This window comes from Amyelois transitella, chromosome 10 (genome assembly GCF_032362555.1).
Source record: "Amyelois transitella isolate CPQ chromosome 10, ilAmyTran1.1, whole genome shotgun sequence".
NCBI lineage: Eukaryota > Metazoa > Arthropoda > Insecta > Lepidoptera > Pyralidae > Amyelois > Amyelois transitella.
In genome coordinates, this window is record NC_083513.1 from 2,468,983 (window position 1) to 2,482,417 (window position 13,435).

At 33.5% G+C, this 13,435-nt stretch overlaps 1 protein-coding gene and 1 long non-coding RNA gene across 2 annotated transcripts; both read right to left on the reverse strand.

The window, feature by feature from the left end:
* Positions 1-1,782: 1,782 nt before the first annotated feature.
* Positions 1,783-4,707, reverse strand: LOC132902208 (uncharacterized). Its single transcript, XM_060946345.1, has 3 exons — positions 4,560-4,707; positions 3,253-3,478; positions 1,783-2,553 (listed from the first exon to the last, which is right to left on the reverse strand). The coding sequence occupies exons 1-3, from the start codon at positions 4,612-4,614 to the stop codon at positions 2,487-2,489; spliced, it is 348 nt and encodes a 115-aa protein (XP_060802328.1). The 5' UTR covers positions 4,615-4,707; the 3' UTR covers positions 1,783-2,486.
* A 3,619-nt stretch (positions 4,708-8,326) lies between these two features.
* Positions 8,327-12,114, reverse strand: LOC106130144 (uncharacterized). Its single transcript, XR_009657051.1, has 5 exons — positions 12,041-12,114; positions 10,865-11,028; positions 9,951-10,047; positions 9,187-9,365; positions 8,327-8,688 (listed from the first exon to the last, which is right to left on the reverse strand). It is a non-coding gene; the product is annotated as an uncharacterized LOC106130144 (long non-coding RNA).
* Between the last annotated feature and the right edge of the window lie 1,321 nt (positions 12,115-13,435).

Below are 13,435 nucleotides of genomic sequence, written 5' to 3' on the forward strand. Positions count from 1 at the left end.
ACAGTATGTACATATTTTATTTTATATTTATTTTATTTGACGAAATATTCGTATTGACATAATCAGTTCTACATTCATACATGTTTTTTAATGTAGACAATGTGCATTCGTCCACGATTTAGATTTAAGAGATCTATATTTGTAAATTGACGTCCTATGAAAATGCTGCAGTGTAGTTTGTTCCGCCGCTTCTTCTACACATGCGCTTTGGAAGCGGTAGTAGTTATTAATTAGATTTAAGTTATGTGACGTCAATAAGTGATACCTTGTATCCAATTTTGAAAATAAATCTATTCTATTCTATTCTATTCTAATAATAAAGCACACCGCCATCTATTAGAACAAAAACAAAAATAAAGTTTCATACGATTGAACAGTTATTAATAATATTTGAAAAAGGAAATTGTTTATAAATAAACTATGTTATTATTATAATTATTTGGAAACCGGGAATTAACGCGAACCGTTTAACCGTTTTTTCCTGACATTTCGACCGGCTTGTGTCGACAGTGGTCCTGCGTTAATTCTCAGTTGTATTCAAACATTATTAATCTTGTAACGCGAAATTTATTAATTTGTCTTATTATTATAATAATGCATTTTTAACATATTGTTTTTCTTAACTGAACTATATTAATTGATAATATATTCCATTCTGAATAACGAATTTTGGTGCGGGATGTGTATGTTTCGTGTTTCCTTTGATTATTTTAGGTTTATCAGAATGGTCAGTAATGAGCCGCGCCTTGCATTTCTTTTTCCTGTTGCATTGCCATCCATAAGTGTGGTGATTTCGATTATCACAGATATAAGTATATCCATCTAACAATATGTACTTTTTTCCTGAAGCAGTCTTGACGATTTGCGCTGTAAGAATCAATACATAGTACTATAAATAAAATGATCGTTTTTTTGTGCAATTATATAACATGGGTACTGGAATGTGTTCCCCTCTGCTTTTTCTAAGGCTGACGAGTTACAGCTATCCTACCCGTATAGGAACCGTCCATTCATTAGGACCGTCTGAAGCAAAACACTATTATTGAGTAACTTTCATTGCGCCTTGGAAATAAGCTGCCAATAAAAAAGCATATCTATATTAAAAAGAAGGTGTGTCTCTATTTAAATAAAATAAAAGTTATCTTAACACATTTATGCGTTATAATTTTAACCTAAATATACCTTTTTTTTTAACTATATCCCGAATATCCCCGTGATGTGTGTAGTGAAATACATGTGTGAAACAAAGGCAACCTAGTTGCGTTTGTTACAAAAATTATATATACAAAAAAAACTATGCCTGTATCACTAAAGTACCTTAAACGTAACTTAAAGAAAAACATCAATACCAACTTCAAAAAACACTAAACAGCAAAATTTTTTAAATAAAATTAACAATACCTCGTACCTAGGCTATTAGTGGTTTTGTACCTTACTTCACCTAAATCAATTATAACGCATCCTAAATGCTTTTTATGTGCGCTGCTTTTTTGATTATGAATTTCCCTTCATATTTTGGTTGACTGGAAGAAATCCCAATTGGGATAAGACCGCCATTGTACATATTCTTCTAAATTCAATGACTATTTTGTAATTAGTTATATTTTTACGTGCAATAAATAGTTTACAAAGAAACAAACAAACAATTTCTGGACCCGATGTCCGCCAATGCAATCATAATATCACATAAATATGAGTCAATTCTTGGTAGATTGCATTGGCGGTAAAAATACCAAAACAGTATTTCTTACTATAAATAGTATTTTTTGGTGTTGGAAATGATACGGCTATTGTGTATATTCCAATGTTTTATTTATTTCGGAATAACTTATATTTAATTATAAATTAATTTGTATATACTCAGTTCTTTATCAAAGTGTAGGTGCGATGGTCCTACTTACATTTTTCGAGAATTCCCAAGGCTTGAATAATTCAGAATCATGTAGTCAAAAAATAAAAGGATGATAGAGTGAATATAAAATACATAATGAATACTTATAAAAAGAATTATTGAAATCGGATTAGAAATACTAATAATAATATACCGCAACAAATATACAAAAGTACAGTAGAATTGAGAGTTTTGAGAATTGGTCGCGATCATCCTTTTTTGAAATCGGTGAATCAAAGCAATGTACAGGTAAAGATAGTGTCTCCCGTACAACCTCTATAACTTAGCTTAAATAATAGCCATTATACTTGTTAAAAACCTAGTTCTTGACATTAAAAGTAGGTATAATCTAGTATAATATAAAACGTTTAGACAATTATAAACATAAATTCAACTGGTATTATCCAAGGTGGCTTCAATTCAATTTCGGAATCTGAATATCATTCCTTTTATGACAGAGAAAGATGGCGGCGGATGAGTGTGTACTGTGTAGCTGCGCAGGATTTCTTTCCGTTCACAGCTGGTGGTGATGAAGCTGGCTTTGCAGGTCGTCCTCCTGGTGCACTGCCATCTGATGGTCTTCTGTTGACGAGAGTCACAGTTGAAAGTAAAACCGTCCAGTATTGCCACAGTTTTGCCAGCGCTGTTCAAAGCGAAATTCACTGAAAAAGAATAGTTGGTTGTTAAATAAACCGATACGCACACATAAATAGTAGAATGCAAAAACATTATTGTTGTAGCGGCCGTTCAGCCTACATGGACAAACACTCTTTGACTTGACAATTTAGATGACCAAAACCGACTGACAGACTTATATATATATATATTATTTAAGATGAGACGACGACAAGACGCATCTTGAACAGCCGAAATTGTTTTTATTTAGACTAGACCTAAAAGACCCTCGGCCCGTTCAATTGTATAAAAAAAAATATTTCAAATTATTGTTACTATAAATTATATTTAATACTCTTGGCTAGTTAGTGGCATTAGCTGTAAATTGTGTGACATTTAATTAACCTATAAATAATATAATAAAATTGTCGATAAGCGGACCCCAAAACATAGGTATTTCTGACAAGCTATAAATATACCTTATTATATATAAATGTACATCAAGGAAAATAAGAATAAAACTTAAAATAAAGAGAAATTCAGTACAGGGGCACTATTTATTTCTAGAGAAATTTCTTCCAGTAGGCACATGTCAGTTACAGACCTTAGTGGTTGTAAGGCTCGTTTGCGTACTCACCTCTTTAGAGCCCGAGGAGCCCGATTGACCAATTAATTATACGTTAAAAAAACCAGGCGTAATAACGCTGCAGTTAAATTATGACTTAGTTTATTAGTAAATTGTTTACAACTTCACGTAGAAACCATTGTGAACGGTGAATTTAGGCGGAGGATGTCTGTGGTCTCTGCAGAAGGCTCTCAAGAACTGTTGCTGCTTAGTAGTGGAGAATCTGGCCTTGCAGGAACTCGCACTACACAGCCAAATGTTCGTGGTCTTACTACGGCCGTCACAATAGTAAGTAAAGCCGTCCATAATTGCTATCACTTTACCGTTGCTCTTGCGAAGTAACGTCACTAAAAACACATTTAATACATTAATTTATGCGCGAAAAATGTAGGGTTCTTCCTAAAATATATTTTTGGCTCACCACTAAAGTATGACGGAATAATGTGCTTCAATTAGATTATGCTTTGAGAATAAAGTACTCATAAAATTGGTACTAAGTGGAGACCTTTCTTTGTGGTTTAAAATCTCTTTCTCAGAAACATGCGTTGACAAATAATCTTTTAAAACTTACTTATTGTAAATAAAAAATAATTTATTCCTTTTTGATTAACATCATCTTAATCATTATCATAAAATAGTAATTAAGGCATTAAAATCTTGCAATACAGCGTTAATATTGAAATGAATATCGGTAATGGTCATGTAGTTTCGTCGATTCATATTTTAACAATTTTAAGGGTGATTTTTTACTTTTTATTTAATTTATTTTGATAAACATTGTTACAATCACCTAAAAAAGAAAAAATCAGAAATCTCTTGGGCGACAGTACGTTAACCATTTACCAGAACCCAACTTTCTGAAGTTACAGAACGCCATATTCAGTTGTCACGTAATAAAAAAAATTTTTTGGCGTTCGTCACCCAGATGAGATGAGACAAACGACAAAAAGAAATTGATTAATAAATAATCAACTCTATGATATAACAAGTCAAGGAGATATTTGAATTGACGGACAAAATTAAGAGCAGATACAAGGATAGAGAGAAAAAGAAGACAAAGTTTACTTAGCAAATTAGGTATGTCAATTGGATTCCCGTGGAACTCCTACGCATAAGGCTTATTTTGTTTAACCACAAGAATAAAGAAAATGAATGATACTTAACATGCCTTATCGAAGTACGTGAATAGATCATCTGAGACCAAATAATACTAAATCCATTTTTTACTTAGACGATAATAATATTAAAAATCATTACACATCTGTCTAAAAGTGACTTAACATTGTTATTTCTGTTTAAATTAAAATAATTCAAAATTTTGACAATATTCGGAAGATAGATAATAAAAAGATGTTAAATCTTAAAGAAAACGCCATTACGAATGACAAAATCAGGTCGAGGATGGTTGTGGTCACAGCTGACTCTTACAAGTACTTGGTCCTTCGTGGTGGTCAGGCGCGCCCTGCAGGAGCCATTGCTGCATTTCCACCCATTGGTGCGTTTGCAATAATCGTTACAGTAGAAAGTGTAGCCTTTAAAAATAGCAATCTCTTTGCCGTTCACTTTCCGTACGAACGTAACTGAAAAAAAAAGCAAAGTCCTAATGAACTGCGTTTACGAGGAAGACAGATAAGGATATGACATTTAAATCATCCAGGTGGTGGTAGACACCGAAACCTCACCGCTTTGGAGAGGAGCAATGGATACAATGATAGGGGATGAAATACAGAAATACATGAAGAAAATACAACCCAAATTCTCAAATATTTTAATATAATGTGCATGTGGTATTTATCAGTAAATGGTTGTGCAATTAGTTTTTACGGTGATGATTTTTGTTCATTGTTGTAACAACTGGTGGCAAATCAAATAAATATAAATGAAAGATAAGGCATGTTTAAATACATTTGGTCTACATCATGCCCCGTCTAATTTCAAGAAGTACAAAGTCACAAGTACTAGCTAGTTTATTAATGGAGTAATTATTAATGTTAAAACCACAGAACTAGTTTATTTCCGTTTTTGTGAGAATTTCGGGAAATCCTCTCTTTGTGAACCCTGAGACTAAGGAATTAAGGCGACATCTCATTGTACACTACAGACAAGGCAGATTTCAAATCCATAGTTCCACCGAATTGGGATTTACTTGCGTTGTCTCTTAGTCAGTTTATCACTCAGTGACAAAAACGCAACACCACGTATAAATGCGCTAACCTGATTCCCATTTTTACGTTTTCTGAAGTTTAAAGACCCGAATTCCCCCAGCAGTTCCGAAGTCAAGCAGCTTAAACTCTTTGAAAAGTTTTCCCAAGCCCTATTATAATGTAATGTAAAATTCTTTTACATAATTATAAGATAAAAGATTCAATGTAATAAATTTAATCAAAAGAATGCATAGTGGGCTATAAACAATATTTAAAAAAAAAGCACTTATCATTCCGTTACCAGTTTAAAAAACATAAATATTAATGGTTATGATAACCACTGCTTCTAGAAATGACATTGTTGATCGTGAAGATGGCTGAGTTACAACCCTTGTTCTTCTCTACACATCGCCATCTCGTCTTCAGATGGTTACTGTAGTGCTTCCAGTATTTGTAATTATTAATTCTGAGTATAATCTTCCCTCGAGCTGTTGTTTCGAAAACTAAATCTGTAAAGTTAAAAAAATCTAATTAACTATTCTTAGTGAAGTATTAAAAGACCAACAACGCAATTTAGTTTGGTATAAAAAAAACGGTTAGCAATTTAGCTGGTCGTATATTTCCAGTTCATCATATGTATATTTGATTGCTTAACCGAGTGTTTTTCGTAGATTAACACATAAAAAATTGTTGAGCAGATATTTCTTAATTTAAACACAATACAATTTTGTGAGTGATAATGTTTTTATACATTACCAATATATGTATTTATTATTTAAAAACAAATAAACAAATTTTTTCAGCATAACTTGTTTCAAATTATTCCACATAGACTGTCGAATTGCCGATTAAATTGCTCGGGAGCCAGACGCCATACGATGCATAGTTTTTAATACAAACAATTTTCAACCTTAATCTACTAACTATAAATGTTCAGTGAGATTAACCGTTTTATACAAGATTCTACGATGTCACGTTTTTGGACGTGAACCGTGTCTCAGTAAATTCTCCAGCTATATTGCTCATTCTGGGTTGAGTCCTGGAGTGGTGATGTTCGTTGATCGTCTCGATCACCAAGTACTCGTGCGTGGTGATGATTCCCGCCTTGCACCCCGTGTGGTATCTGGTGCAGTACCACCGCCAAGTAGAATGCTTTGCCGTCTGTTTTCTAGTCCGCTAACCTGATTCCCATTTTTACCGTTTTCTGAAGTTTAAAGACCCGAATTCCCCCAGCAGTTCCGAAGTCAAGCAGCTTAAACTCTTTGAAAAGTTTTCCCAAGCCCTATTTTAATGTAATGTAAAATTCTTTTACATAATTATAAGATAAATGATTGCATGTAATAAATTTAATCAAAAGAATGCAATGTGGGCTATAAACAATATTTAAAAAAAAAGCACTTATCATTCCGTTACCCGAGTAAAAACAAAAATATTAATGGTTATGATAACCACTGCTTCTAGAAATGACATTGTTGATCGTGAAGATGGCTGAGTTACAACCCTTGTTCTTCTCTACACATCGCCATCTCGTCTTCAGATGGTTACTGTAGTCCTTCCAGTATTTGTAATTATTAATTCTGAGTATAATCTTCCCTCGAGCTGTTGTTTCGAAAACTAAATCTGTAAAGTTAAAAAATCTAATTAACTATTCTTAGTGAAGTATTAAAAGTCCAACAACGAAATTTAGTTTGGAATAAAAAAAAAATGGTTACCAATTTAGCTGGTCGTATATTTCCAGTTCATCATATATTTGATTTCTTAACCGAGTGATTTTCGTAGATTAACATATAAAAAATTGTTGAGCAGATATTTCTTAATTTCAAAATAAATACAATTTTGTGAGTGATAATGTTTTTATACATTACCAATATAATTTAAAAACAAATTAACAATTTTTTTCAGCATAACTTGTTTCAAATTATTCCACATAGACTGTCGAATTGCCGATTAAATTGCTCGGGAGCCAGACGCCATACGATGCATAGTTTTTAAAACAAACAATTTTCAACCTTAATCTACTAACTATAAATGTTCAGTGAGATTAACCGTTTTATACAAGATTCTACGATGTCACGTTTTTGGACGTGAACCGTGTCTCAGTAAATTCTCCAGCTATATTGCTCATTCTGGGTTGAGTCCTGGAGTGGTGATGTTCGTTGATCGTCTCGATCACCAAGTACTCGTGCGTGGTGATGATTCCCGCCTTGCACCCCGTGTGGTATCTGGTGCAGTACCACCGCCAAGTCGAATGCTTTGCCGTCTGTTTTCTAGTCCGCTAACCTGATTCCCATTTTTACCGTTTTCTGAAGTTTAAAGACCCGAATTCCCCCAGCAGTTCCGAAGTCAAGCAGCTTAAACTCTTTGAAAAGTTTTCCCAAGCCCTATTATAATGCAATGTAAAATTCTTTTACATAATTATAAGATAAATGATTGCATGTAATAAATTTAATCAAAAGAATGCAATGTGGGCTATAAACAATATTTAAAAAAAAAGCACTTATCATTCCGTTACCCGAGTAAAAACAAAAATATTAATGGTTATGATAACCACTACTTCTAGAAATGACATTGTTGATAGTGAAGATGGCTGAGTTACAACCCTTGTTCTTCTCTACACATCGCCATCTTGTCTTCAGATGGTTAGTATAGTGCTTCCAGTATTTATAATTATTAATTCTGAGTATAATCTTCCCTCGAACTGTTGTTTCGAAAACTAAATCTGTAAAGTTAAAAAAATCTAATTAACTATTCTGAGTGAAGTATTAAAAGACCAACAACGCAATTTAGTTTGGTATAAAAGAAACGGTTAGCAATTTAGCTGGTCGTATATTTCCAGTTCATCATATGTATATTTGATTGCTTAACCGAGTGTTTTTCGTAGATTAACACATAAAAAATTGTTGAGCAGATATTTCTTAATTTAAAAACAATACAATTTTGTGAGTGATAATGTTTTTATACATTACCAATATATGTATTTATTATTTAAAAACAAATAAACAATTTTTTTCAGCATAACTTGTTTCCAAATTATTCCACATAGAATGTCGAATTGCCGATTAAATAGTTTTTATTACAAACAATTTTCAACCTTAATCTACTAACTATAAATGTTCAGTGAGATTAACCGTTTTATACAAGATTCTACGATGTCACGTTTTTGGACGTGAACCGTGTCTCAGTAAATTCTCCAGCTATATTGCTCATTCTGGGTTGAGTCCTGGAGTGGTGATGTTCGTTGATCGTCTCGATCACCAAGTACTCGTGCGTGGTGATGATTCCCGCCTTGCACCCCGTGTGGTATCTGGTGCAGTACCACCGCCAAGTCGAATGCTTTGCCGTCTGTTTTCTGTTGAACGTGTGGCCTTGGAATAGTAAAAGCTGACTGCCATTGTTTTTTGTAATTATTTGCCCTGTAAAAAAGAATTTTAACTTGTTATCAAATTCTTAACTATATTGTTATCTTGTAATATAAATATAATCAATCAGTGTAATTTGTCCCGTACCATATATTTATTTATTTATTTACTATTATTTATTATTATCTTGCTTTCATTTTTCATTTAAATAAAAAAAACACTCAACATTCAAATTTGTTTGCAAATAACAGAGTTGTTGCAAGTGGAAGCATGTGGTCTCTGCCTACCTTTCCGGTAAAGATGTGTCATTTTAATGTTGCGATCCCTAACAGCTATATGAAATCGGGAACAGTTACTATATTTCCCTTTATAGACAGAAGAACAATAGAAAATTAAATCATTGACTGACTGACTAATCAACTAACCGCCGAAACTAGTCAAGAGATTTGAATTTAGCATGCAGGAGTGGACTTATGTAGACAGGATTTCCAGAATTTCCCACGAGTTTGTTCCATGTATTCCAGTGATGATGTAACAGTTCTGTTAACTAACCAGGTTCTGGTGCCGGAAGCGGGATCCCCCCACAGATTCCCCTCATGCTGGGGTCGAAGGAGCAGCTGGGAGTGGGTGTGGGGGGCAGGTGCGCATGGTTGCCAAACAATCTGATAACAATATTTGCCTTAGTCGTGGTCACGCTCGCTCTGCACCCAAAGTTGTATTTGCTGCAGTACCTGAGAAGGGAAGGGCTATATTAAACCATACATACAAAGATTTGCAACAGAAATGATTTATATTTTTGCTTGTAACAGTAAATTTAAAAGTTAATAAGCACGCATAGCAAGACCATCAGAAGTAATTATCGGCTGATTTACGAGCGAAGCTCTCTTGTGACGACAAAAGATAAATGTTAAAACAACTTGTTTGTAATTGTCGTGTGGTTTCCGGCAATTTAGAATAGAACCACTCGTTATCTTTCCCATGGATGTCGTAAATGGCGGCAATCGGATATGCTTATAAACTTGGGATTCATCTTGTAGGCGATGGGCTAGCAACCTGTCACTATTTGAAACTTAAATCATTATATGTTTGTATGTATATATGTAACCCGTCATCTAAAAGAAGAATCCCTAATTTAATAAGGTATATCATAGAAGTGACTGTATGTATGTTGTCTTATTAGAAAAAAAAAACAAAATGTTCTCATTTTTAAACCAAATCAGTAAGTGTAACAAATCCTTTATATGTCGCAAATAATGATCACCGATCAACTAATCTTACCAATGAAAGGTATAAAGTAAAAAAAAAGTTACTCTTACCAATGGAAGGTGCCATGCCTCCCGACCTGTTTCCTGCTGTACGTGTAGTCATTGAATAATAAACCCTCGGCCCCTCTTGTTAGTGCTATTATTTTACCTGTAATAAAAAAAAAGTAATAAGAAATCATTTTAGTTTCCTTTGAATTCAGAGTATTAAATATAGGTACTATTTAACTTTCTTAAAGAAAAAGGGATGCATGATCGTTAAATATAAAAGTGTATGTATTTTTTTATTCAATTAAAAACTTAATATAGTACATTACACAAAATAGTTTAGTTATAATGCTCAATTAAAAATAGAAGTAACTGCATATTTTGTATGTACACAACACAATAATTAGAAATTGAACGTAATTTTGCAGTTATATTAATTGTTAATAAGTCATGTAAATTGTTTGAAATTAAATCGCAAAAAGGTCAAAAGAATATCTTATATGAGTTTTTGTTTTAGATATTTTTCAACAGATTTCCTACGTTAATGAAAAAAAAAATGTAACAAGTAAATTTAAAAAAAATCAAGGGCGTTTCATTCCTCTTTTGTGCCGATGGTTTCATCCTCTGATCCATATAATTCCTATCAGATACTACATACACCTGTGATTTTCAGAATAACAGATCCCCTTATCTGTGATGGTTCATGATGATGATTCATCATAACAATATACTGTCGTGCACATTTCTAATTTTGACAGGTTGCTAGCCCATCGCCTAAAACAAATAATCCCAAGTTTATAAGCATGTTACTTAGTCGCCTTTAACGACATTCATTGGAAAGAGATGGAGTCGTCCTATTCTTTTTTGTTTTGCCGAGTGGTTCCCGGCACTAATACAAATAGTTATATTCTATGATAAACTCCCCCCGCCCCAACTATATACTTCTGCGGCTGATGGTCGTGCCCTCCACCGCAACTCACGGCTATCAAGTCCTGGGTGGTGACGAGGGTAGCCTTACAACCTCGGTGGTACCAAGTGCAGTACCATCGCAGTCTGTTAAAACTGGTCGCCCGCCTCCGATTGTAGGAGTACTGATTGTGCATTAATAGTTCTTTGCCGTTCCCCGATTTTACTAGTTGACATTCTAAAAGAAAAATTAAAATATTGTTACAATTTAAGACACATTAATTTTTATAGATATTTGCCTACTTAAGAAACGGAGTAAGAAAATTTTAAAACGTATTTGTGCTGGCTTTATAGAGACGACAAAAAAAAAAATAAAACAAATATGAATTCAATAGAAAAAAAGTGCAAAATTAAAAAATAACAAACAAAATCGTTATATCGTCCATCCCTTGCTAAAAAGTCTCAATAAAATGATTGTTTTCGATATTATTATTTCATAAGGAACGTACAACCAAAAAAGAAAGTATTAGGTTTGATTTTTGTAACAATTTTGCTAATAAATAGGATGACCGTTTTAACTGTATTTTAAATATCCCTGAAACTAGTACATCCCGTTTTTCACAACTTAATTAAGCTTATTGGCGTAGGCCTTTCAGTTTTTTCAAGACTGTTGGCTCTGTTTACCACACAAGGGATAAAGACGTGACTATGTGTATGTATATAGATAATGATTATATCGTACTAGATTTTACCCCGGCTTCGCCCGTGCGAAATCAGCGTCACCTACAAAAAAATGCAGGTTTCCGCAAATCCCACGGCAAATATAGTTTCTACCAAGATGAAGACTATGTCCTTCAGACTTTTAATTATTTACATACATACATACATATGGTCACGTCTATATCCCTTGCGGTATAGGAATAGGCTTATTAACTGAGATTATTTTAGGAGATGGGCTAGCAACCTGTCACTATTTGAACCTCAATTCTATCAATAAGCCAAACAGCTGAACGTGGCCTATCAGTCTTTTCGAGAGTGTCGGCTCCATCCACAGTTTTTATTTCAAATCTTATACAGGTCTCGAAATATTAATAGCCTATCTAGTATATAAATATTTCCCTTTTTTAGTAACATAATACTGCGGCGGTTCGTGATTATGACTTTCATCCAAATAGGTCAATGAGCCCGAAGGGTCCACTCTGGCTCTTGCAGTACAAGAAAGGGTCTTCCTTTTGGAACAATACCAGCACCTCGGGTTGTACTTGGAGTAAGTGTATCCGTTGATCACCATGAGCTCTCCTTTAACATTCATGAATTTGACAATTTCAACTGAAAATGTTTAATAATATTAGTAGATATGCTTGCTGTTTGATTTTTCAAAAATATTGCAGGAAATGTTGTCATTTTTTCTATAATGCATACATACATATAATTACGTCTTTATCCCTTGCGGGGTAGACAGAGCCAACAGTCTCGCAAAGACTGATTACAAACGTTCAGCTGGGTGGCATGGTTTGAAGATGAAATTGAGATTTAAATTATGATAGGTTGCTAGCCCATGAGGAATCCCAAGTTTATAAGCCCATCCCTTAATCGCCTTTTACGACATCCATAGGAAAAAGATGGAGTTTAGAACCACACGAGACTTCTACAATGCTGAATAAAAATTTGTAATCAAAAGAACAAGGATTAAAAGTACATAAGTATTCGAATAAAATATATTTCGTTATAATATATATTTGTACTATTTGTACGTACTTTTTAATAAAATACAGAAAGAGAGTAAAACAAAGGACATTTTTTAGGATAATCTGAGGAAATTCAATGCAAAAGGATCATACTAGATTAGTCCATTTCCTCAGGTTACTAACAAAATAAAAGTAAATAAGTTTACTTTGTTTTTTTTTTTGTTGGAAAAATAAATGGTATCAACAGACCAGAAAAAAAAATTAATCAAATACTAAATCAAACCAAAGGCCTTTTCATCAGGATAAAAAATATTCATAACGACAATACATTTCAAAAAAATATTAACTTTTATTTTTTTTAATAATTAGTGTTATTATTTCTATCTTCTGGAAAGAGAGAACGCCAGTACAAAGTAGATAATTTGTAAAAAAAGAAACTCATTGAAAATAACTGATTCCATTTTTTGATGACGTTATTAGACTTTTTATATTTTCATTTGTTCTCTTACATCTTAATATATTGGCCGTCTTTAGTTACATGATAAAGTGGTGGGGGATGATTATGGTTTTCACTCAAAAAGATGAGGTTTCCATCGTTATCCATACGGGCTTTTGCTGGACACCGACCTCGTCTCTTCTTGGAGCAGTACCAGGTGCGTGGACTCCACTCGGAATACGTAAATTTGTTGATCATCATCAGACCTTTGGTGCCGCTGTGTCCGCTTGGCAGAATGATCACTGAAAAATAAATTATTCGTTATCATCTGCCCCCGTAGCATGTCACGCGCGATGCCGTTTTAATCGCGCGAAAAACTATCGCTGTCCCTTTTCACTTAATAATTGTGACGTGAATAAGTGATACCTTGTGTCCAATTATGAAAATTAATCAATTCTATTCTAATAAAAGCGAAACAGCGACGAATGCGCTGGACTTTTTCAATATTTTTTGTAATAAAG

What these genes read in the sequence shown, in the direction of transcription:
- LOC132902208 (XM_060946345.1), bottom strand. Translation starts at nt 4,614, where the DNA reads ATGCAGCAATGGCTCCTGCAGGGCGCGCCTGACCACCACGAAGGACCA. An exon ending in CCACGAAGGACCAAGTACTT is followed by an intron (nt 3,479 to 4,559) that starts GTAAGAGTCAGC and finishes ATGTGTTTTTAG; the next exon opens with TGACGTTACTTCGCAAGAGC. An exon ending in AATGGTTTCTACGTGAAGTT is followed by an intron (nt 2,554 to 3,252) that starts GTAAACAATTTA and finishes ATTCTTTTTCAG; the next exon opens with TGAATTTCGCTTTGAACAGC.